Source organism: Euprymna scolopes, chromosome 16 (genome assembly GCF_053919585.1).
Source record: "Euprymna scolopes isolate OS-2025 chromosome 16, ASM5391958v1, whole genome shotgun sequence".
Lineage (NCBI taxonomy): Eukaryota > Metazoa > Mollusca > Cephalopoda > Sepiida > Sepiolidae > Euprymna > Euprymna scolopes.
In genome coordinates this window covers 103,573,679-103,596,965 of record NC_136497.1, presented here as the reverse complement: position 1 = coordinate 103,596,965, position 23,287 = coordinate 103,573,679, and the positions used below count along the sequence as shown (strand labels likewise).

Here is a 23,287-nt window from a genome sequence, read left to right as displayed (position 1 = left end):
CATATAATAGAAACGGTTGATATTTTAAAATGATTATAAACAATCCCTCTATTGTAAAGCATGGAGAGTATTGGAATTGTGAGGAGGTTCATTTCATAAAGTCTAGAGAAAACCAACGTCAGCAAGAACGGAAAGTGATTTTTATTGATGATGGAAAGAACAACATATCTGCGTGAAAACGTTTTGCGAACAAAGAATAAGAATCTCATAAATTGGCAATTTTTCATTTGCTTTTCTCTTTCTATTTATTGACTCAGCACCAGCTATATATATATATTTCAATATATATATATATATATATATATATATATATATATATATATATATATATATATATATATATACTGCTGTTACATAGATAGGACTAGTAACTGGATGTAACTGAGAATCCACAGCCAATAGAGACTAAAAAGCTATTATGTCTTTTGGCTAACTCACTATGTTCCGGGTAGTTTTTATACAGCAGCTGCAGTTTGCCTTGGCAATAATTACACAAACTAGGGACTAATTTGAACCATTAGACACTTAATTTTCAGAGTAGAGATGGTCCAAATGGGTCATAGGTGAAGCACTCTCCCAGCCATTATCTTCTGGAGGAAGTTGGTTCATTGCTAATCAGCTGATGTGCGTTTTGCAGGGAATGCAGACAGTCCATTGATGGATACTTTTTATCCAACCAGAATGCCCCAAGATGGGGTTGGTTTCTCCCACATTGTGACATGTGCAACATTTTGCTGCATAAGAAACAAGTAAACGTTCAGCCAAGCCTGCTTTATTTTTGTACCTTTTTTATTTCTTAGTTTTCTATTTTTCACTAATTAGCACATTTGATTGGTTATCATCTTTGTTATTATCTTAAGGATCGAAAATAGATACATTTTCCGTCTTTTCTTCATTTGATACTTTTCCCTTTTTCAGTTTTCTCTCTTTTTTTATCCCTTTTCTCGTTCCCTTTTTCCATTTTCCCTTCTTTTTTCCATTTTTTTAATCAAAATTCAATTGTTATTTAAATATTGCAACCTTTTAGGGAATCTACATGCACAACACGATACAAATCAGTTACGCATCCTGCTCCATTCTCTACGGGTGGTCTCTCATGACTGTAGCTGTAGGTGTTCTCTTTCACCATGTTCAGAATATTTAACATTTAAAAAAAGTTTTCTTGGGCGATTTATTAAACTCTTCAAGAAACGAAAACAAAAAATGTTTCCAAACAAATATTTAAAATAATAATAATACTTTTCGTGTTTCATTTGAAGTTAAATGATTTATAATGATAATTGCTTCCTACATTTTGGCAATTATCTGCTATCACTTGCATATTTCTGCATGACGCTCGGTTTTTGCCTCTACATGCCCGATTTTTCTGAGAAAGTTTTAATAAATATGAGGCGAAATATCAACCTTTATTCACTTTTTATGATGCTTTTTGTCTTCCATATATTTATTAGGTTTACGTTTATAATATTTTTGACCATTTTAATTTACTTATACATTCTATCTCAGTTTCATTCTCATATTCTATCGAGATTTCTTAAGCTTAAGTTTAAATTTTGAACATGTTTTACCCGTTCTAGGACGGGTATATATACATGGATATATATGGATTAATCTACACTGCTCCCAACTAATGAGTTTACCTCATAATAATTAGCTGCAAATTAAATGAAGTAAAACAAAAGAAATAAAAGCAACAAAGAAACAAATGAAAGGAACAAAATGGATTGCAAGAAATTGTAACATTTTAACAGCATTTTGCCAGAGAAAATAAAAAAAACATCCATGTTTGATTTTTTAGAGTTTTTTTTTTTTTTGCCGGCTTTCAATTTAGAGATTTTCTCTTCTCATTGTCTTAATTAACCGATCATTTACTCGCGTTTCTTAAGTATCAGATCAAAGAGAGATTTCATTAGTCGTCTGAATCGGGCGGTAGGGGGGGGTGGAGCGGTGATGTGCGCCGATGAGGAAACTCTTCTAATCAGCACTGTGTCTTACCGCAACCAAAAACTGCAGAAAGATAAAAACAATAAAATAAGTTCATATTCGCAGCAAGGCTTTCATTTATCTTTCTTAACGTTTTTCATAAACTTTTAACTAGAAAAGCAAGCGTATTTTATTTGTATTGTTCGTTGGTCACTAGTGTTTAAAGGGACGTAATTACCACTTGCAAATGGTCAGTTTATATGATTTGTATTCAGATTATAAATATGACTTCATGAATTCGTAGAGGTGGTTGGTGTCATTCAGTGTACAATTTTCAGTTAGAGCAAACGAAATACAAGTATTTGCATATTTTCCTGCAGAATATTTTGATTTAGAGTAGAATGTTTTAATCAAAAGCGTTTTAAATCTTTACAGTCACTTAGGAATATGCGTCTTAAGATTTCTTTATGGAAAACAGAATAGTCTCATTTGCACAGGAATGTATTTAAGTTATTTTATCGACTTAACCGATAATTCGCCCTTACTTATAGCCATGATACTGCAAATACAATATTAATAAACTTAAAATATAAGAACTTCATGTTACACCCCTCTTTCTCGCACATTTTACTCTTTATATATATATATATATATATATATATATATATATATATATAGAGAGAGAGAGAGAGAGAGAGAGAGACAGAGACAGAGACAGAGACAGAGACAGAAAGAGAGAGACAGACAGACAGACAGAGAAAGTATAGAGTGGAAGAGATAGATACACCCCGTGCCAGAATTATATGCAAATCGATATTTTTGTTCTAACTCCGATAGTTTTCAATGAAAATTCGTGAAACTTCGCATGTTATACGGCAACACTAACGCATGCGCAGATATGAAATCTTAAACTGATCTGCGCAATAGCAGTTTTTTTCAGCGTGCCAACTTTATATGCAAGATGTCAAGCAAAAAATATTGTACTAACCCTCGACTTTGAAATGGACGTTCTGACAAAGGGAACAGTCTGTAAGAAATCATATCTGTCACGTCGAACAATGAACAAGATCAAGAGAGAAGTTCGCCGTAACCCACTTGAAACTAGCAAACAAGTTTTTCAAAAAGCTGGCGTTCCTGATGTGCCCAAATCAACTCGTTGCCGTATCCTGAGGATGATTGCAAAATTTGGAAAGCCAGAGGTCCGCCCTCAATTGAAGGATATCCACAAGAAAAGGGGGATGGAGTGGGCAAGAGATCACATGAAGGTGAATTTTCAAACTGTTTTGTTCACCGATGAGTGTCGAGCGACCCTTGATGGAGTCAATGGGTGAACGGGGAGGATGGTACCATAATGAGGATCTACGTTCCTAAAGGATCAGGCGTCAACAAGGAGGTGGTGGTGTGATGTTCTGGGCTGCAATCATTGGCAATGAGCTGGTAGGACCATTCAGAGTCGCAGATGGAGTGGAAATTACCTCCAAACTCTACATTGACTTCATTAAGGAACACTTGGAACCCTGGCACAAGAAGAAGAATTTGGCATTCCGGAAAAAGATGGTATTCGTGCATGATAATGCACCGTCTCATTCTGCAGGGATAGCCACTGAATATTTGGAGAGAGTTTTTTCCAGATATGGGAAAATAATGCAATGGGCCAGCCTGTTCTCCAGATTTAAATTCCATCGAAAATCTGTGGAGCATCTTGAAACAAAATATTTACTCCAGAGTAAGGCAGTTCAACTCCAAGCATGACCTCTGGAATGCTATTCTGACTGCTGCTAAAGACATTTCATCAGATGAAATCGAAAGTTTGATATCTTCAATGGACACAAGGCTTTTTGCTCTTGTCAATAAAAATGGCAATTACATAAGATATTGATTGTACTATGAAACCATATTGAAGTTGTTTGTTCTTTGTTATTGTTGTTCTCAATTTAAAAATTCCTAGAATAATCAATGTTTCGATGATCTTTTAGCACTTCATATTTTAGCATTGGTTTGCATATAAAGTTGGCACGGTGAAAAAAAAATGGAAATCACCAAAATGGCTGCCAATTTTTTATTACTGTGCAGATTAGCTTAAAATTTTATATCTGCGCTTTTGTTAGTGTTGCTATATAACATGCTCAAATTTTCATTGAAAAGTATCGAAGTTAGAACAAAAATATCGATTTGCATATAATTCTGGCATGAGATATAGTTTGAATTATTTACTAGACACCTGCGCTCTCTCAAACAAGGTTTGTCAGGACCATCTGGCATGAGGATATTTCACCCTACAAGTAAACTCATTCAAAAAATATTCAGAGCCCAAATAAGATTCCCTCGACATAGCTCATGCGAGGAATTCGCTCATGCGAGGAATGGTGTGCCTTTTTCCTTATCTCAAGTAACAACATGAAGCTGGATACTCAACAAGACCATCTGAATTCTTGTCCTGGAATTAGGTAAGACTAAGAGACCACAAACTAAATAACAGAGCATTAGTGATGAAAAGAGAGAAGTTTGGTATTTGATTTTTTTAAAAGCAATTAATTACCTATTGTTCTAGTGGATTGGAAGAGACAAAATCGTCAAGATTTAATCGTCAATGTTCTTCAAACTTATGTTCTACACAGTTGTGATGCATAACTGTCAATAATTCTTCCTAGTATTCTAAATATAATATTCAAATAAAAATTGTATCACCAAGTTTTTTTGTGTTCCATACGCTTTATCAAACAAATCAGTGGGCCGAATGAACTGGCGTCGCAGCCGAGATTCAGCCTGCGGGTCGTAGCTTGGTGACCCTTGGTCTAGCTGATAAAACAGTACTTATATAATCCAACTGATATGTTCTCATGAATGCAAGGCCTCATGAGACAGGCAATAAAGTTATCCACCCCTAAAATGAAGAGGAAGTAATTCTCATTATGTTTCCTCGTTACTTTCTGTCCACGAGAGTAAAATTATTCAAGATCAGTTGTTAATGTGTTACACAACAGAATATTTCCAATGGGGAAAATCATTGGATAAGTATATCGTTCATTTACATCAGGGTTGTCTAAAGCCTAGCCCGTGGGCCGCATGCGTCCCGCGGCCTCCTTCAATGCGGCCCGCAGCCTCTTCTAGAAAACTTTTAAAAATTAGTATTATTTAGACATCTATTGAGTTATTTCGAAAAAAGTTGTTTTTTACTAAACTTTATTTGAGTTTGAATTGGAATAATTCAACTCAAACACCTTTATTCCGTACTGTATACAGATAAGCATACAATTGTTTTAAATTGTGATTTTCATTTTGATGAAATAATAAACATTTATTATTATTATTCTTTATAATTTCAGTTTTACTTAATCCTCCATTACATTCTGTTCTATTTTTTCTTTTCAGACTTAGTGCCACATTTTTTACGATGGCTCAGAAAAGAAAAATCTCTGATGAAAAGCGTCAATTCAAGGATAGTTGGGAATTGAGGTTTCTGGTGAAAGAACAAAGTGGTCGAGTTTTATGTTTAATTTGTAATGAAATGATATCTGTTATGAAAGAGTACAATGTACAACGACACTACAGCACTCTTCATGTCACTGGCTATGATAAATACACTGGTGAGGCGCGGCGAGCCCTACTCAATGATCTCAAATCAGACCTGCGTAAGCGTCAAGAAAAGATGTTTCAATTAGTGAAGCCTTCGTCTTCTACAACCATAGCCTCTTATGATGTATCACTTTTGATGGCTAAATCCATAAAAGCATTCTCTGACGGTGATCTCATTAAGCGATGTGTAATAGCTATGGGAAAGGCCATGGGCTTTAACGATGCAGCTCTTGGGTTTGAAAAAATTCCACTCACATCAAACTGTTGCTAGACGTGTTGAAGAGCTTAGCAATTTCGTTCAGGAGAAGGTCATGAATCAAATTCAGCAGTGTGTTTATTTTTCTCTCGCTCTTGATGAAAGCACAGATATAAGGGATGTCAGCCAGTTGTTTGTCTTTGTTAGAAGTATTGACTCACAGTTTAATGTCAGTGAGGAGTTACTCGGCTTACTCCCACTTTTTACCACTACAAAAGGATCTGATATTTATGAAGCACTGAATTCTTTAGTGAGCAAGTATGGTGGATTTCAGAAATGCTCTTGCATCGTTACAGATGGTGCCAAATCAATGACTGGAGCTAAAAGAGGGGTTATAGCGTACTTGAGAGATGCTGGAGTCGACTGCCCAATGTTTCATTGCATTATTCATCAAGAATCGTTATCTAGTCGCTGTATACGTTTATCTGATGTAATGCAGCATGTAATGAGAATTATTAATTTCATTAGAGGCGGTAATAAAGCACTGAGGCATCGTCTATTTGTTGATTTCTTGAAAGATTTGGATACAGAATTTTCTGACGTTTCACTCCATTCTACTGTTCGTTGGCTTAGTGCTGGGAAATGTCTGCAGCAGTTCTTCAGTTTGCGTAATGAGATTTTAAAATTTTAGAAGAACTGAATGCAGACACTGATGGATTTAAAGGTTTATTGCAAGACGTCAACTTTCTGAAAGGTCTAGCATTCCTCACGGATATTACTCAGCATCTGAATAAGCTCAATTTAAGTTTACAGGGTAGGAATCAAACAATTGTTTCTCTGTATGGTTTCATAGATGGCTTCCGCAAAAAATTAAGTCTCTTCAAAAGTAATCTGCAAAGTAACATTCTGATTCACTTTCCAAGTTGTGATGTTATTTCTAAAGAAATAGAGGACAATAACTTCTGCTGCTTTGTTGAAACTCTTGATACCCTGATTGAAGACTTCAACAAGCGATTTCAAGATTTCCAGCACCTTGAGAAAAACTTCAATGTATTCAATGCTCCGCTGACTATAACTATATCAGAAGCCGATGAAGATTTGCGCTTGAATTGTGTGACTTGCAAAGTGACCAGTTTTTATTAAGCAAAGCTATACTGCCAATCACTCAATTTTGACCTCTTCTTTCTGAAGAGCATTATCCTAATTTATGCCGTTTTGGATTGCACTTGCTGTCAATGTTTGGCAGTACCTACCTTTGTGAAGCAGCATTTTCCGCAATTAAGTCGATTAAATCCAAAGAGAGGAATCTTTTTTTTTTTTTTTTTTTTTACAAAGGCATCACCACATTATCAAGGCCCAAAGGCCACTCAAGGATAAGGGTTAAAGAGTGTACAGTAGAAATTGGTCAATATAGTAATCATTAGTAATGAAAATTTGGTAAATTTAATAACTTATATGGAACGGCTCATCAAGAACTTATTTACTTTAGACTTGAACACAACCATATTGTAGTCAGCCGGAAAGCAGGAAAACGGAAGACAATTCCACAGGCGTGCAGTTCTAAGAAAGAAGCTTTGTTCATGGAATCTACGTTTAGGTTTAGGCACAGATAAAGAGTGGGGGAAATTATTGATAGTGTTTACAGCTAGACGAGTGTTTCTTGTGAAAGTTTGGCGAGGGGGGACCATAGATTGAAGCTCAGTTGAACACTTTCCATGAAAATAACGATACATCAGAGACAAACTCGCAACATCTCTTCTGTGAGATAGAGGTTGCAAGGAGGAGAAAAGGACATCTCCTACGAGGCTACGAAGTCTATTTTGAACTCTATCAAGGCAGGACAAGTCCTTTCTAGCAGCTCCTGCCCAGATGTGGCAACAGTATTCCATCCTTGGACGTACCTGGCTCTTATATAGGTAGAGAATAGCATCAGCAGTGAGATATCTACTGGATCGATAGAAAGATCCCACCATTTTTCCAGCGGCCTTGGCAACAGATTTGATGTACGTGTTCCATTTAAGATCAGGAGTAATGGTCAAGCCCAGATGCTTGTCAAAACTTGAGGCCTCCTGAAGACGAGAGCCATTCATTTCAATTGATGACAAATGTGGATTAGAATGTTGATGATGTAAAGAGAGAAGCTTGGTTTTAGATGCATTAAAAGTAACCAGCCACTCCTTTCCCCATTGTACTACGTGCTCAAGATCAGAGGAGAGAGAATTGGAGAGAACTTGGTCGTTTACTGTCTTAGATGTGGTACCATAAATGGTAGTGTCGTCAGCATAAATGTCTACAAATGATGTAAGGATATGATTTGGAAGATCATTAATGTAGATCAGGAAAAGATCAAACATCTCTCGAAGCCTGCCTTCGTTTTACCTTAACCTCAGTTAACATTGACACAAAGGAGTTGGCTTCCAAAATGCAGGCACACCCATCTCACTGAATTTTTAGTAAACTGTATTGTTTTACGTACTTCCTTAAATATTTTTTATAAATAAATTTATGGTTTATTCTTATTCATACTTGTCAGTTATTTTTAAGGTTTCCTGGTCTACTGATCTTGCTCAAAATTTCCCAAACTCTCTTATTCGTAGTATTCACATCTTAGCTTCTTTAATCTATTCTCCGGGAATATGTTTTTATGATAAATATAAAGATTCATTTACATGTACGTGTTTTACTTTACATCTGGTACGGTGAGACAGTGCATAAGAGGAAAAATGTCAACCGCGGCCCGCGATCTAATTTCCTTGCCGAATGCGGCCCGCGACCCATAAAGTTTGGACAACCCTGATTTACATCAATGATGATATACACATATGGTAGTTTTTTGCTCACATTGAATGTCATAAGCAAATAAAATATCCCAACATTTTCCTAGAGTTTTGGGAAGTAGACCCCATAATCATATATATGTTCTAAAACTAAATTGTCCAGAACACTTTCAGAAGAACATTTGCTTTTGATCAAAATTAGGATAATAATATCATGGAGTCTCTGTTTGAGTTAAACATCCACAAAAATGAAATATGTTACGATAAGTAGGATGTTAGAGATAGATCCCCGTGACTATATACATTTTGCAAGTGCATTACACACGGTACTTGATTGAGTATATTTCATTTGGATAAAAAGGGATACAATAAAACAGATGAGTCTTTATTTGCGTTGAATATCCATAAAAATTAAATATGTCATAAACTTTTCCTAGGGTTTTGAAAATAGAACAACAATTATAACCAATGTAGGAAGAAGCAGATTAAATATGACCTTAACCTTTGGCCTTGACCATGTAAAATGGTATGTACCATCCATAGGTCGGACCCTATCATCATGTCAGGTTTGGTCATGATCGGTCCAGTGGTGTGGGTTGTAGGAGAGTATATATACATAAGCTATGACAGTGATCTTTGACCTTAACCTTGAAAAATGGCATGCAATATCCCAAGGATGGGGGCCATCATGCCAGGTTTAGTGATGATCGGTCCAGTAGTGTGGGCTGTAAAAGTGTTGTGCACACAGACACATTCACACACACATACGAATATATATATATATATATATATTTAAAGTTTGTTTTTGAAATATCTTTACTTTCAATGTATACCGTTTCCATTTAACGGGTCAAGATTGTTATTTTAAAAACCAATCACCGTTAATTTTGAGTTAAGCTCAATGTATCTATTTAATAGGTGCAGAGCATATATAATGTAAAATTTTGTTGAAAATTCAAAGACTCACGTTTTCTTTTTTTAAAACATTCGTTTATTTCCTGGATTTTTTCCATTACAGCTGTTTCTTTGATGAGTAGGCAATTTTATGATTTATATTTCCATAAAAATATCCTGTCCCCATCAACATCTTCAGATGTTTATCCATTAGATTTTTACAAGAAAAGGTATATTTTAACATGCTGTACATCGTATTTCAGTAAAAAGATTTCCAAAGCCATGCCTCCTCACTTCCTCCATCTTTTGGTGTTATGTGAAGATAGTTTTCCGTTTTAACCCATAGTTTCGTTTTTTTCTCAATTATCATATAATTTTATATAATTTTATTTTTCTATTTATACGTGTTTATTTTAATGTTCTTTTTTTGCTTGATGTTTGAATTCTTATTATTACCTGAACCTAGATATAACAATTGACCCGAACCATAAATGTGTAAACTTGTTAGACATAACCCTGAATCTAGACAAAAACTCCTATGAACCCTACCATAAACTCAACCAAACGCTATTCTACATAGATCACAAGTCCAACCATCCGAATAGTATGAAAAAGCACTTATACCTAGCATCTCAAAGAGAATATCCAAAATATTACAAAATGAAGAATTATTCAATAAAAACAAGGAATATTATAACCAAGCCTTAGCTAGATCACGATATAAAGAACAAATTAAATTTATTAAGGAAACTAAAAACAATAACATAGGTACAGAAAGAACAATAAACAATGCAAATGTAATATCTTACAACATGTCGATGAGGAAATATAAAAAAGGAAAGAAAAGAGCAAAAACAAAGGAAAAAATAAAACATACAATAAACACAAAAAAGAAAAATGAAAAGATAGATCATAATAAAACTGAAAGAGAAGTTAAAAAGAAAAATAGAAGGAAGAGCCAGACGTGGTTTAATCCACCGTTTAGCCACTATATAAAAAATAACATCCCAAGGGAAGTTTACCAAATTATAGACAAATTTTGCCGCAAGATAGTAAACTAAGTAAGATAATTAATAAAAACACTGTTTAGCTATCCTTTTAAACGTCTGCTAACTTAACAAATACTATAATTGACTCAAATAACACAAAATTAAACAAATTTTTGAAAAACAGAGGTAGGACAGAAAATGAATCTAACAATGTAAAAGACCCTAATGAATGTCCAATGGGGAAATGTTTAACGTCAAACGTAGTATACAAATGTGAAGTTATAACAAATAATGAAACTAAAGTATACCTGGGGAGCACCGGAACTTGCTTTAAGGACAGATATCGTAATCACCTAGCATCGTTTAAAAATGAAACTGAAAAAGAAAAGAACACCAGAAACAACGAAAACAAACACAATGTAGATAAAAATGAAAACAGCAGTAGAAAGGATCATAACCATAGTGACGATTACAATTAGTATAACGAAAATAGAAACAGAACCAATAGTAATAACGAAAACAACCGGAAAAAAACAAAGACGAGCTCAACCACTCTAGCAGTATGGATTAAGGAATTAAAGGAAAATAAAACTGAATATAAATTAAGATGGTCAATAATTGATAAAGGGGAAAAATATAAACCTAGCAAATCAAAAAAATGCAACCTATGTATATTTAAAATCTTACTATATATTAATATCAAAAGAAAAATTATTAAACAAACGACTAGATGTAATACCCGGGTGTTTGCACGGAAACAGATATTTAATTTCACGAACTAGAGCAGATTTTTAAAAAATTATTAAAACGAAACGTATAATATAAGGAAAGACAAAACATGAAAGGGAGGTAATCCTAGATAAAGAAAATGATACCATGGGAGTGACCTCCCCTCTAAACATAAGGATCGGGTAATAATAAGAATTCAAACATCAAGCAAAAAAAGAACATTAAAATAAACACGCATAAATATAAAAATTAAAATATATAAAATTATATGATAATTGAGAAAAAAATACGAAACTACGGGTTAAAACGGAAAACTATCTTCACATAACACCAAAAGATGGAGGAAGTGAGGAGGCATGACTTTGGAAATCTTTTTACCGAAATACGATGATCATCATGTTAAAAATATACCTTTTCTTGTAAAAATCTAATGGATAAACATCTGAAGAAGTTGATGGGGACAGGATATTTTTATGGAAACATAAATCATAAAATTGCCCACTCATTAATGAAACAGCTGTAATGGAAAAATCCAGGAAATAAACGAAGGCTATAAAAAAGGAAAACGTGAGTCTTTGAATTTTCAACAAAATTTTACATTATATATATATATATATATATATATATATATATATATATATATATAAAATCGAATCGTTCGACTGGTAGTAATCGTGACACCCTGCACTGAAGAATCCTGAAAGGATGAAACACTAGTGTCTGTAGGTATTTAATTATTATAGTAAAAATATAATTATGACAGCCCCTTTAAGAAATTCGTTTCTTATCGTTGAGCACTTTCCGTTGAATTAAAAGTCGGTCAATTTATCTCTTATGCATAGATCATCGTACAACGATTTGATCACTGTCTGTCTGACGTAATGAACATTTAAATTAAAATGTTTAAAAATTCAACGCTATTTCACACGGTTAATAGTAGCCGAATGGATACGGCCTCCAGAGATGTCTCGTGTCGCGGGGTTCGAATCGTTCGACTGGTAGTAATCGTGACACCCTGCACTGAAGAATCCCGAAAGGATGAAACACTAGTGTCTGTAGGTATTTAATTATTATAGTAAAAAAATAATTATATATATATATATATATATATATATATATATATATATATATATATATATATATATATAAGCAAAAAATCATAGTGTCTTTTAGAAATGGTGATCTTTTTCTGGATTTAATTAAACTTGAACATTATGGAAATAAAATGTAAGAATAAAAATGGTAATGGCTTGGAGTAGAATTACACAAACGTTCCAATTCATTTCCCAAAAAACACCAGATGTGCTTAAAAATAGTAAATTTATTAAAGAAAATTATTTTAATAAAGTTCAACCTACTTAAATCCTATCTCATCTATTCAATTCTAAATTTAAAAAAAATGCATTTTATAAAATGTGGAAAATAAGATTGAAAAGGGTAGTATGGTATTATAGGTTGGGATAGAGATACATAAGGTTCCTCCTTCAATCAATGAGCTGTTTATTATAACAAACATTCTTATATTCATTTGTTAAAAATCAAATAATGCTTGGGAGGATAGGAAAACAATTACGTTCTTCCGTTCTCATTAGTATACTACCAGGACCCGTTAACCGGCGTTACCTGGTTGAAGCATGACATATCCAGAACAGAATTGTTAAAGGATCCCCCTCGAAAATTAGTTAAAATATGTTTTTTTGTTGGTGGTCACTGCAGTCAAAATAGCAGACACTGGCGGCTGTGACCCAAATCTGGCTTCTGCTGTCCAGCAATTTTTCCAGTGGCGGCTAATGAAAATCACTGTCTGTGATTGTAAGCACTGTTGGTTACAGGCGATTAGTGTTGGTTTGAGAAGATACCCTGCAGTTACTGGCTGATTATAAAGAAAGCATTTATCAACTCTTTAGATTGAGCGAAAACATAGCTAGATAACTGCCTTCTACCGATGACAGCATATTTCAAGTTAGACAGCGTTTTACTTCTCAATATACTGCATGTATTTTTTTATAAAAGTTACTCTGGCACATTTTCTCAATGATAAAATACTTCACAGAAAGTAACATTGGTAAGAAAACAAATATGTAACAAATAATTTAATCGTCGACAGTAATAAAAAATGCAAAAAAAAAAAAATCAAATAGCATCCTTAAAATCTTGATTATCGCTTCATAATCGATAATTAAATATTGGTACCAATAAAAGAACATTTATAGGGCCGTTTCGGGGTGGGGATAGTGGCGTGTTGGTAGTTTGTGCATATTTACATTCTCAAACTAATGCTGTGTTTACATTTTGAGGGTGTTCTGTCCGCACAAGGAAATACAAATATGTGTTTGATCGGATTTATGTTAGTTCCGTGCGTGCAAGGAAAGAGTTTTCAATGTATGTTAAAATGTCAATAATTCTAAAACCTTTTGTTTGAGCTAACCATAGCAACATTTTTAGGATTCCAGTATTTAATGTTTAAGGTTTGAGCGATTATCAAGACTTCAAAGAGGCTGTATATGTATTTTAGCAGAATTGCATCATGTGTTGAAGTTGATGTAATTTTATGTGTGTACGATTAGCGAGTATTAAAAGATGTTATTGATATTTTGTTTTTACTTATTGAATTGTTCAAAATAAATTGCCAGTATTTATGAAACATTAGGATAATTTTCAAGTTACCAGTAATTAAATTTATGTATTTGAACGAGTATTATGTTTGTATTTGATTTTAGCAAGATTGCGTCCTGTAGAAATTAGTTTTTTGGGGTCTTTACAGCATCTGTTAATAATTTGTTCAGTGAAAGTATGCAATAGTTGCAAAACAATATCCGCTCCTCACGTTTGTAATGAGTTTCTAAATAATCACATGATTAAATTATTGCGCTTTAGTAAAGGCATGAGTCCAAAAAGAATATAATGAATCTCAAAAGAGGAAATAAGAAAATAAGTGAACATTATTCATCAAACCGTGGCATGTATGTTTTGTGTAAACATCGTCCTCTGCTTGTAAGCAATCAGAATTAGAAAAGAAAGTAACATATCCTATGGGTATTTCTGCAGTTTAAATTCCATTTTTCCGTGAGTCTCGCTCCGCAACGCTCAGTGCATGATGAAACCACCGGATTATATCGAAAGAGCAAAAAGGGGCGCGAGTGAGCAGACAGGCAAAAATTGGAACAATGAAAACTAAAGTAAAATTTTGCTACGACCTAATCCAGCGTAATATAAACACCTCCAACATCCCCATTTTAAGAAAGCTTTCGGAATGAATACGCCAAACCTTAAAAGCCGTTTTTTTACATGAGGAGTTTGGGGGTGTTTATTCCAGAAGTCGTTTTAAACTTGGGAAAATTGGTCGTGTTTATACTTCACTGAGTTATGATGTATAAAGAAATACACTTTTAAAAACTGTTTAAACATATTTGGCCTCCAAAAAGCTAGATTGACATGTTTTCCTAGGTGTTTAACGATGCCGGATTACGTCGTAAAAAAGACCAAAGTAACTTTCCATACACAAAAAATGTATTTTTGTTCACTAATTCACAGAAACAAAACAGAAAAAAAAACAGTTGCCAATAAAAATAATTAAATAAAACAGTAAAGTTTATGAATTTATTACGGTAGGTTGTTTGTGTTGATGAACACAAAGAAAGGAAGAAAGAAAGAAAGAAATATGTAGAAGAACGAACTTCAGAAAAAAACACCCAACATCGGAAGCCGTCTTTACATTGGTGTTATATACATCCAGTAATACGAGTTATTTCCTCTTGACTGGGATTACTCCCACCATCACCACTGCTTGCAACCTCCCACCACACAATCACGTGGTACATCATAGTAGATAAATCGACTACTCTTTCTCAGTGTTAATAAAGGTTTTGTTTCGTTCACACGTGTGTCTCTATTCTCTTGATGTTATCACTAACCCTTTACTAATTCAGTCTACATAATACATGGTGTCAGAAAATAATTATGAATCTTAACACTCACAAACGTCAATATATATATATATACATATATATATATATATATATATATATATATATATATATATATATATATGAACTATTGAATTTCCTCCGCACCCCAAAGAACTTAATTTTTCATCATACAATCTCGGACAAGAATGGGAAACATGGAAAACCCAATTCCAGTTATTTTCACAAGCAACAGAGTCAGATAAAAAGCCGGAGAACGTTAAAACATCGATACTATTGATCTGTATAGGAAATAAAGGGAAAAAATGTAGTAGACCTTCAATTTCGAGAATGAAGAACAGAAATACAACTTGGAAAATGTGATTGAAAAATTAGACTTGTACTGCCAACCAAGATAAAACCTAACATTTCTCACATACCAATTCTTAACTTGCGAACAAAAAAAAACGCAACGATTTGATGAATATGTCACTGAACTTCGACAAAAAGCAAGCAAATGCGAATTTGGAGAACTTACCGAGGGACTAATAAAAGATATTCTCATCTGTGGCATTAGCGATTACATGGTTCGAGAAAGAATACTGAGAGAACAGTCGTTGGATTTAGAAAAAGCAATTCAAGCATGGCTCAGTGCCAAATAAACGAAGAGACACTATAAAATAATGTTCACGTCGGACACAGAAAATATATCGCTAATTCGGGGCATGAAGAAAAACAGAATTACAAAAAACAAGATGTCTGTCCATGCAACCTTTAAACAAGAAGACAAAAAGCCCGCCAAAACACAGTACTGGACCGAAAAATGTACCTATTGCTCCGATTCGCAAAAGAAAAACAACTGTCCCGAATACAACAAAACTTGTACAAACTGTGGAAAAAAAGGGCATTATGCACGAATGTGTCGAAGAAAACGAACAATCATACAACTCAGACCATGAGGAGTCAGACCAGCTCAACTCGGACGCTATATTGAAAAAATATACATGTGCTCCAAACTGACAAGTGGAAAATACAACTACAAGATAATGAAACATTTATTGATTTTAAATTTGATGCAGGAGCTGAAGTGAATGTAATACCAGTAAAGATTTACAACACAATAAAACCTAAACCTAAATTAACGAAAACAACAATAACACTAACTGCATACAATAGTACAAAAATTCATACAATAGAAAGCTGCATGATACAGCTATAAAACAAAGACAAAAATAAATACCCAGTTTATCGTAGCAGATTGAAACAAAAATCTAGTAGGCAAAAAAAAAATAAATAAATGTTCTGTCAGCAACAGTACAACTTCAAAATAGTCAATATCGCCCACCTCTAGAAGAGAGGGAATTCCTGTCCGTGATAACCGTGGTAAAAGAAGACACACTCCAATCGCCAGAAACACCCACACACACAATTTGCAGGACACTGCCGACTCGTCTCTAGCCTCCTGCTTTTATAGTGGCCGGGAATTATCCATTTGCATAATCACATGAGAAAGAAACGTGATTTTCCGAGAGTTGCATGGGGTAAACGCTAATAAAAAACCCCCCGGACGCCATCTTGGAATTCTCTTTTCCCCTAACCGGTGACACAACAGACGTACCCGAGGTAAGCTCTTTTTCCCCTCATTTTAGTTATTGCTACTTCTGCTACACTCCCCCCTGATCTCATGATCACAAACGGGGCAGGGGGCAGTCGTCTCTGTCTGGTACTTCTCCGAAGAACCGGAGGCAGCACTTCCTACCTGGCATCCTCCTCATCGCCATTATTGCCACCAGTCTGCTCCATAGGCGGTGTTTCACAATCAGGGCAGGGGGGCAGTATTCGTCTCTGTCGAGTACTCCTTCGTAAAGGCAAGATTGGAGGTCCTTCCTCCGCTTCTTCAGTATGTACATTATATGGCTCAAAATCCTCTCCGTCGTCCTGCATCATACTCTCTGTCTTTTCAGAAGACATCATACTGTCTGAGTCTCCCTCTTCCTCCGATGTAACAACATAATGGCGAGGGCGCAAATCCTTCACGTGACGAGGCACACCGTCCACCAAAATCGACTGAGGGCTGATTACCTTGGTCACCTCACCCTTGCCGAACCTCGTGGTACATCAATTTTGCGATCTTTTGACCCATACGCGATCTTCAACCTGGTAAAAGCTGTTCTTGGGACCTGGGGACGCAGTTACGAGATTGGTCTCCTTTACTCGAACTTCGTATTGATAAATCCTGTTGGCAAGCGCAGTGGAGGGAGATGTGTCGTCTCTTGGTGTGATGTTATACCAGTAGACAGCCTCCTGTATGGGACAACACATTCTAGCCGCTATTCGTTTCACTGTACGGTGACATCGCTCCGCTATGCCATTCCCGGCTGGAGCGTATGCACAATGGAATCGCAAGTGAACTCCCCATTTACATGCAAATGCTTGGAACATATTGCTGCAGAAAGCTGTGTCATTGTCTAAAAGGAGTTCATGTGGCGCGCCACGCTCGAGGAACACTGCCTCCAACTGATGAATCACGCTTGCCGAGTCCTGCCTTGCCAATTTCCTCCAAATGGAGAAACGCGATGGACCACAGTCTGTTAAAGTTAAAAAATGGAAGGTGCCATAATGCGTGATATCCATTCCAATTCTCTGCCAATTCTCGTTAACTTCCAGCTTTCCCTTTTCCCACCTGACTGGTGCTGGGTCAATGGGCTGACATTCCTCGCATTTCTGTATGGCCGTTCTTACAGTTGCTTTTGTCGTGGTTGGACATCTTCTCCTGACAAAGTAGGTAGTGCGTCGCACCCCCGGATGTCCACTATCTTTGTGAATAGCTATGATTTGACTCTCATCCAGCTCGTCTGTGTGGACCGCGCCTATCACTGGGTCAAGACCGTTTTTCTTTTTCATTGCCTCAAACCACCGCTGTGGCACTCGTGTCAGTCGGTCAGCAATGTTTCGTGCTGATGGAACCACTGTCAGCCCGTACTCTTTCACGAGCTCCTTAAGAGTGCTTAATCGCCTCCTAATAAGCATCTCGCTTGCTGCTTTGGTACGTACTCGCGCCTTTCCAGTTAGCGTGTCCGAGACCCAATGGTATACGCAAACAGAATCTGTCTTTATGTGTAGCACCTTTCTCTGCCACTGGAGAGCCAAATTGATGCCTTTCAATACGGCATCCAGTTCAGCCAAGTTGATATGTTGAGAGTCATCTTCAGGTCGCAGCCAACATGCATCTTCCAACACAGTTTCACACATCTCCAAGGCTGCCCCAATTGCTAGGGAGCTAGCATCGACCCATACATTCAGCTCTTTGCCGTCCACACACCAATTTCCCTGTGCCGGATCGTTCTGCTGCGCAGATTTTAAGGTTTTGAACATCATACGATGTAGTACGGCATCCCTTGCTTCATCATCCCAGCCCTTCGTTACCGAACTTACTCTCCTTCTGAGTATTCCGCAAGCCACACGAAGCCAACCGCACACCGGAAAGTGCCCGACAAGTCGACCACACAGAGAAAAGATTGTTCGTCGCATAACAATACTAGGAGCCTCCGGAATTGCATTTCCTCGCTTCCACCGCAGTTCATTGCGTTCCATCCTGACTGCCAATCCCAGCACCCGTGCACCGTCCTTCAACTGCTCCGGGTTCTTGCACTCCAACCCGAACTGCGCGAGGTGTTCTCTCACACGGGTCGCGGGCACCACGTCTTCATTGACAAAAATGTCATCAATGTAAGCAGATGCTGCGCGGCTTATAACTTCTTCCTGAGATAGTACTTCGCTGACAATTGCTCTCATTATCAAGGGAGCCACATTCAAACCAAACCCCAGACGGGTCAGACAGTATTTTTTCCCATCGATTTCCACAGTTTGGTATGGCCACAGTGTCTCATGGACCCGGACTTGTAGGTATGCTCTTCTGAGGTTCAGTAGAGACACGTTAGCACCTTTTTGTCTCCACTCACGCAGCTTAGCCGCACAAACATCTGCATTGGCCGTAAATGCGTCTACGTAATGATTTAGCTCCCGGTAGTCCATCACCGGGCGCACTTTGGCTTTGTTCTGCTGTATCACAGCCATCAGGGGAATTAGACCTTTGGGGGGTCCCAATTTATCCTCTGGGTATGGCACGAGCCAACCATTATCTATCCAGGTGTGGAGCTCCTGCATGTATTCTTCACGAATTTCTTCTGGCACTGGGTACTCTGACACTCGATTATGCAGCCTTTCAGGGGGTGGTCCACAGACCATTTCCACGATGCGGTCCACGTTCGGTTTTGATGGTCAAAGGTAGCAGTGAAATCTGGTTCATCGATAGAAATGGCTGCACATTTAATACTTTTCCTGGCGCCCAGCCGCACTGATCCTGTAGGCTTGACAACAACACCTCCTAGAGCTTTTATGGCGTCGATCCCTAGAAGCAAGTCAAATCCCAGTGGCTTGCCATGCACCACCAACACATCAACTCTGGCAGACACACCTTCATCAGTGGATACAGAGACCGTTCCAACACCGCAGCACGCATGGGACATTCCACCAATTGTGTTGACATTTACATTTGTTTTTCTCCAAGACCGGCACCGGTCTGCATGTAAAATTGTCCTGGAGCATCCTGTATCAATAAGCGCCAAACATCGCGTCCCGTCAACATGGATGCTTATCACCGGGAGCGTCGTGTTCACATCTTGGTTGGGAAGGAGACTGGCGCTTATGCGTCCTCCCCTTGCTCGTTTCCCGAGCAGTTCCGAGCCCAGTGTCCACTCTCACCGCAACGGTAACACTGTGTTCCACGTTTCCGACAGTCCCTTGCAAGGTGGCCTTTAACATTGCATTTGAAACAGGTCACGTTAACAGGATTATTCTGGGCCCTGTTGTTGGGTGAGCGTGTGGCCGCAACCACATCCTGATTTTGTTCACCAGTCGTCGTCAAAATTCTCGCTCTCGACATTAGCTCCCCCATGGTCAGGGCTTTGATGTTCGGCACCTGTTGAAGGGCAATTGAGATGGTGTCAGGGAATCCAGTGACAAAAATTAATTTTGTGAGTCTCTCTAAGCTTTCTCCTGTGAATCCGGCCAATCCAACCAACTGCCTTATTTTGTTGGCGTACACATCCACACGTTCACCAGCCCATCTAACCATAGTTATTTTTCTATATGCTGCAAACGCGTCATCAGTAAATGCCTCCTTTAATCGAGCCTCAATCTGGTCTATTTTCTTTTGATCGTCCTCCTCCATTTCCATGTAGAGGGCCAGCGCATCGCCTTCCAGGTATAAAGGTAGCAGACTCGCTACGTCATCCACCTGCTGAAGTTGTGCGACAAGTCTCACTTTTTTCAGCCACGCTACAACGTCTCCCTCGCCAGAGAACGGCTTGATAATATCACTGCTTATCCGCACCTTCGCCATATTCGGGCCGAAATAGCTTGAAACAAAAATGTAGTAGGCAAAAAAAAAAAATAAATGTTCTGTCAGCAACAGTACAACTTCAAAATAGTCAATATCGCCCACCTCCAGAAAAGAGGGGATTCCTGTCCGTGATAACCGTGGTAAAAGAAGACACACTCCAATCGCCAGAAACACCCACACACACAATTTGCAGGACACTGCCGACTCGTCTCTAGCCTCTTGCTTTTATAGTGGCCGGGAATTATCCATTTGCATAATCACATGAGAAAGAAACGTGATTTTCCGAGAGTTGCATGGGGTAAACGCTAATAAAAAAAACCCCGGACGCCATCTTGGAATTCTCTGTTCCCCTCAACCGGTGACACAACAGACGTACCCGAGGTAAGCTCTTTTTCCCCTCATTTTAGTTATTGCTACTTCTGCTACACAGATACTAATGCAAATGCAGTAATTAGTGCAAACACAACGGAAAATCTGGGATTGATAAAAAGAAATGTGATAAATAAGACTCATATAGAAACACTAATAGGAAGATACAAAGATTGCTTTGGTGACATCAGAAAATTACCGATCACTCACCACATAACTATAAACCCATGTACAAAACCCGTTATAAATCCCCCAAGAAATATCCAGTTTGGCCTGAAACCAAAATTAAAAGAAGGAACTTGAGAAAATGACAAAAATGGAATAATAAAACCGACTGAAGAAACAACAGATTGGCTAAACTCTCTAGTAATAGTGGAGAAATAAAATGGAAAACTAAGATTTGGTCGTTATTCCTTCACACGTCTACCATATGGAACGCATAGTGCCTCTGAAATTTTTCAAGCACAAGTAACCAAGATAATAGAAGGCATAAAAAGAACGAAGAACCCCCAGGACGACATAATAATATGGTCAGAAACCATTGAGGAACACATGAAAATACTAGACAAGGTATTTAGCCAGCTGTGCAAAACCGGATTGAAACTAAATAAAGCAAAATTCGAGTTTGCAACAAAACAATTAACATACTTAGGTCATCTTATCACTCATGAAGGAATAAAACCGGACCCTTCCAAAATAAAGGCTATCATAGCCATGCCTCTTCCCGAAAATAAAAAAGACATGCAACGATGTTTGGGAATGACAAATTACCAATGTAAATTCATACCGGAATATTCGGAGGTAACTACACCGCTAAAAAAAACTCCTACATAACGATGCACTCTGGTCATTTGATAAACCTCAAATAGAGGCTGTAGAGAAGTTACAACAAGCAATACCAATTTTGAAATTCTATGATCCTTCTAAAGAAATAAAAGTTACCACTGATGCTAGCAAACATGGCCTAGGCGCAGTTCTACAACAAAAACATAATGAAACATGGCTATCCGTATCATACGCATCATGATCAACAACTCCTGCTGAACAAAGTTATTGTCCTATTGAATTGGAAACACTTAGGATAGTTTTTGCCTGTAACAAATTTCACCAATTTATCTATGGAAGAAAATTTTATATTGAAAACGACTATAAACCATTAAGGCAGATTTTCAAAACATCAATGACCAGAAGCCCTCCAAGAATACAAAGATTTCTCATGGCACTCCAAAAATATGAATTTGAAGTGTTATATATCCCAGGTAGAGAATCCGTAATTGCTGATGCATTATCGCGTGCATATATATCGGACAGCACACAAGAGATACATGATATGAATATGGGCAAATATATCCATACGATCCTGAAACAATACCCTATGAGCGACCAAAAACTTGACGTCTACAGAGACCGAGAAATACTCAACATTACAAATGCTTATAAAATATGTAACATCAACTTGGCCAGACAATAAAAGCGTATCACCCACAATGGCGCCGTATATGCCAGTTCGGAATGAAATATCGGTCTTCAAAGGACTAGTACTAAAAAGTACACGAATACTGATACCATCTTCTTTAAGAAAAGAAGCCCTACAAAAGATCCATGCGCGACACTTAGGAATTGAGAAATGTATTACACAAGCAAAGAAAGTCATATATTGGCCCAACATAAATCATCAGATAAAATAAATGATAGGCACGTGTTTAAATCATAGAAACCAACAACCGTCAAAACCTCTAATGCACCATGAAATACCAGTAACACTATGGACGAAAGTTGCGCCAGACATTTTTTATTTATACAATAAAGCATATGAAGTAATAATAGACTACACAACGAGATACTTTGATATCCACAAACTTAATGACTGTAAATCACGCACAGTGATCAAGAAAATAAAAGACACTTTCGCAAAATTTTGTTTTCCACAAATAGTGATCAGCGATAATGGACGCATCATCAGAATTTAAACAATGTTTTAAAGATTGGGATTCCAAACATATCACGACGCGTCCGAACTATTCACAATCCGATGGATTAGTAGAAAGAAATATACAAACTATAAAAAGGACATTAATAAAGACATTTGAAAGCAACCCATATCTAGCAATGTTAGCGCTACGGACATCCCCGTTAAAAGATAAATCGTCATCGCCAGCCCAACAACTAATGAAAAGAACGCTTAGGACAAACCTTTCTTACATCATGTATAATAAAGCAATGAAAAGGCATGAAGTAGATAAAAAGTTTAAAGAACTACCAACACTAAGCAAAGACGACACTGTTCGTATTCGCTCCCAAGGAAAATGGAATCTGAAAGGTAAAATTGTTAACAAACTAAAAGAGCCTCGTCCGTGTTTAGCAAAGACAGAACAAGTGTCGATATTTCCTACCAACGAGTGGGGGAGGGGAGAAAAGACGTTTAGCTGGTTGCTTACAAGCAAACGTATTCTTGTAAATATAACGCGCTGTTAACAGTTGTCGTACCGGTCTGATAGATCTCTAACAACGACAAGAACAAAACT

The 23,287-nt window shown here is 37.0% G+C and overlaps 1 protein-coding gene across 1 annotated transcript; it reads left to right on the top strand.

Annotated features, from left to right (window-relative positions):
- The first annotated feature begins 5,810 nt into the window (after positions 1-5,810).
- Positions 5,811-6,386, top strand: LOC145296211 (SCAN domain-containing protein 3-like). Its single transcript, XM_080142421.1, has one exon. The coding sequence runs from the start codon at positions 5,811-5,813 to the stop codon at positions 6,384-6,386; it is 576 nt and encodes a 191-aa protein (XP_079998547.1).
- Positions 6,387-23,287: the final 16,901 nt, after the last annotated feature.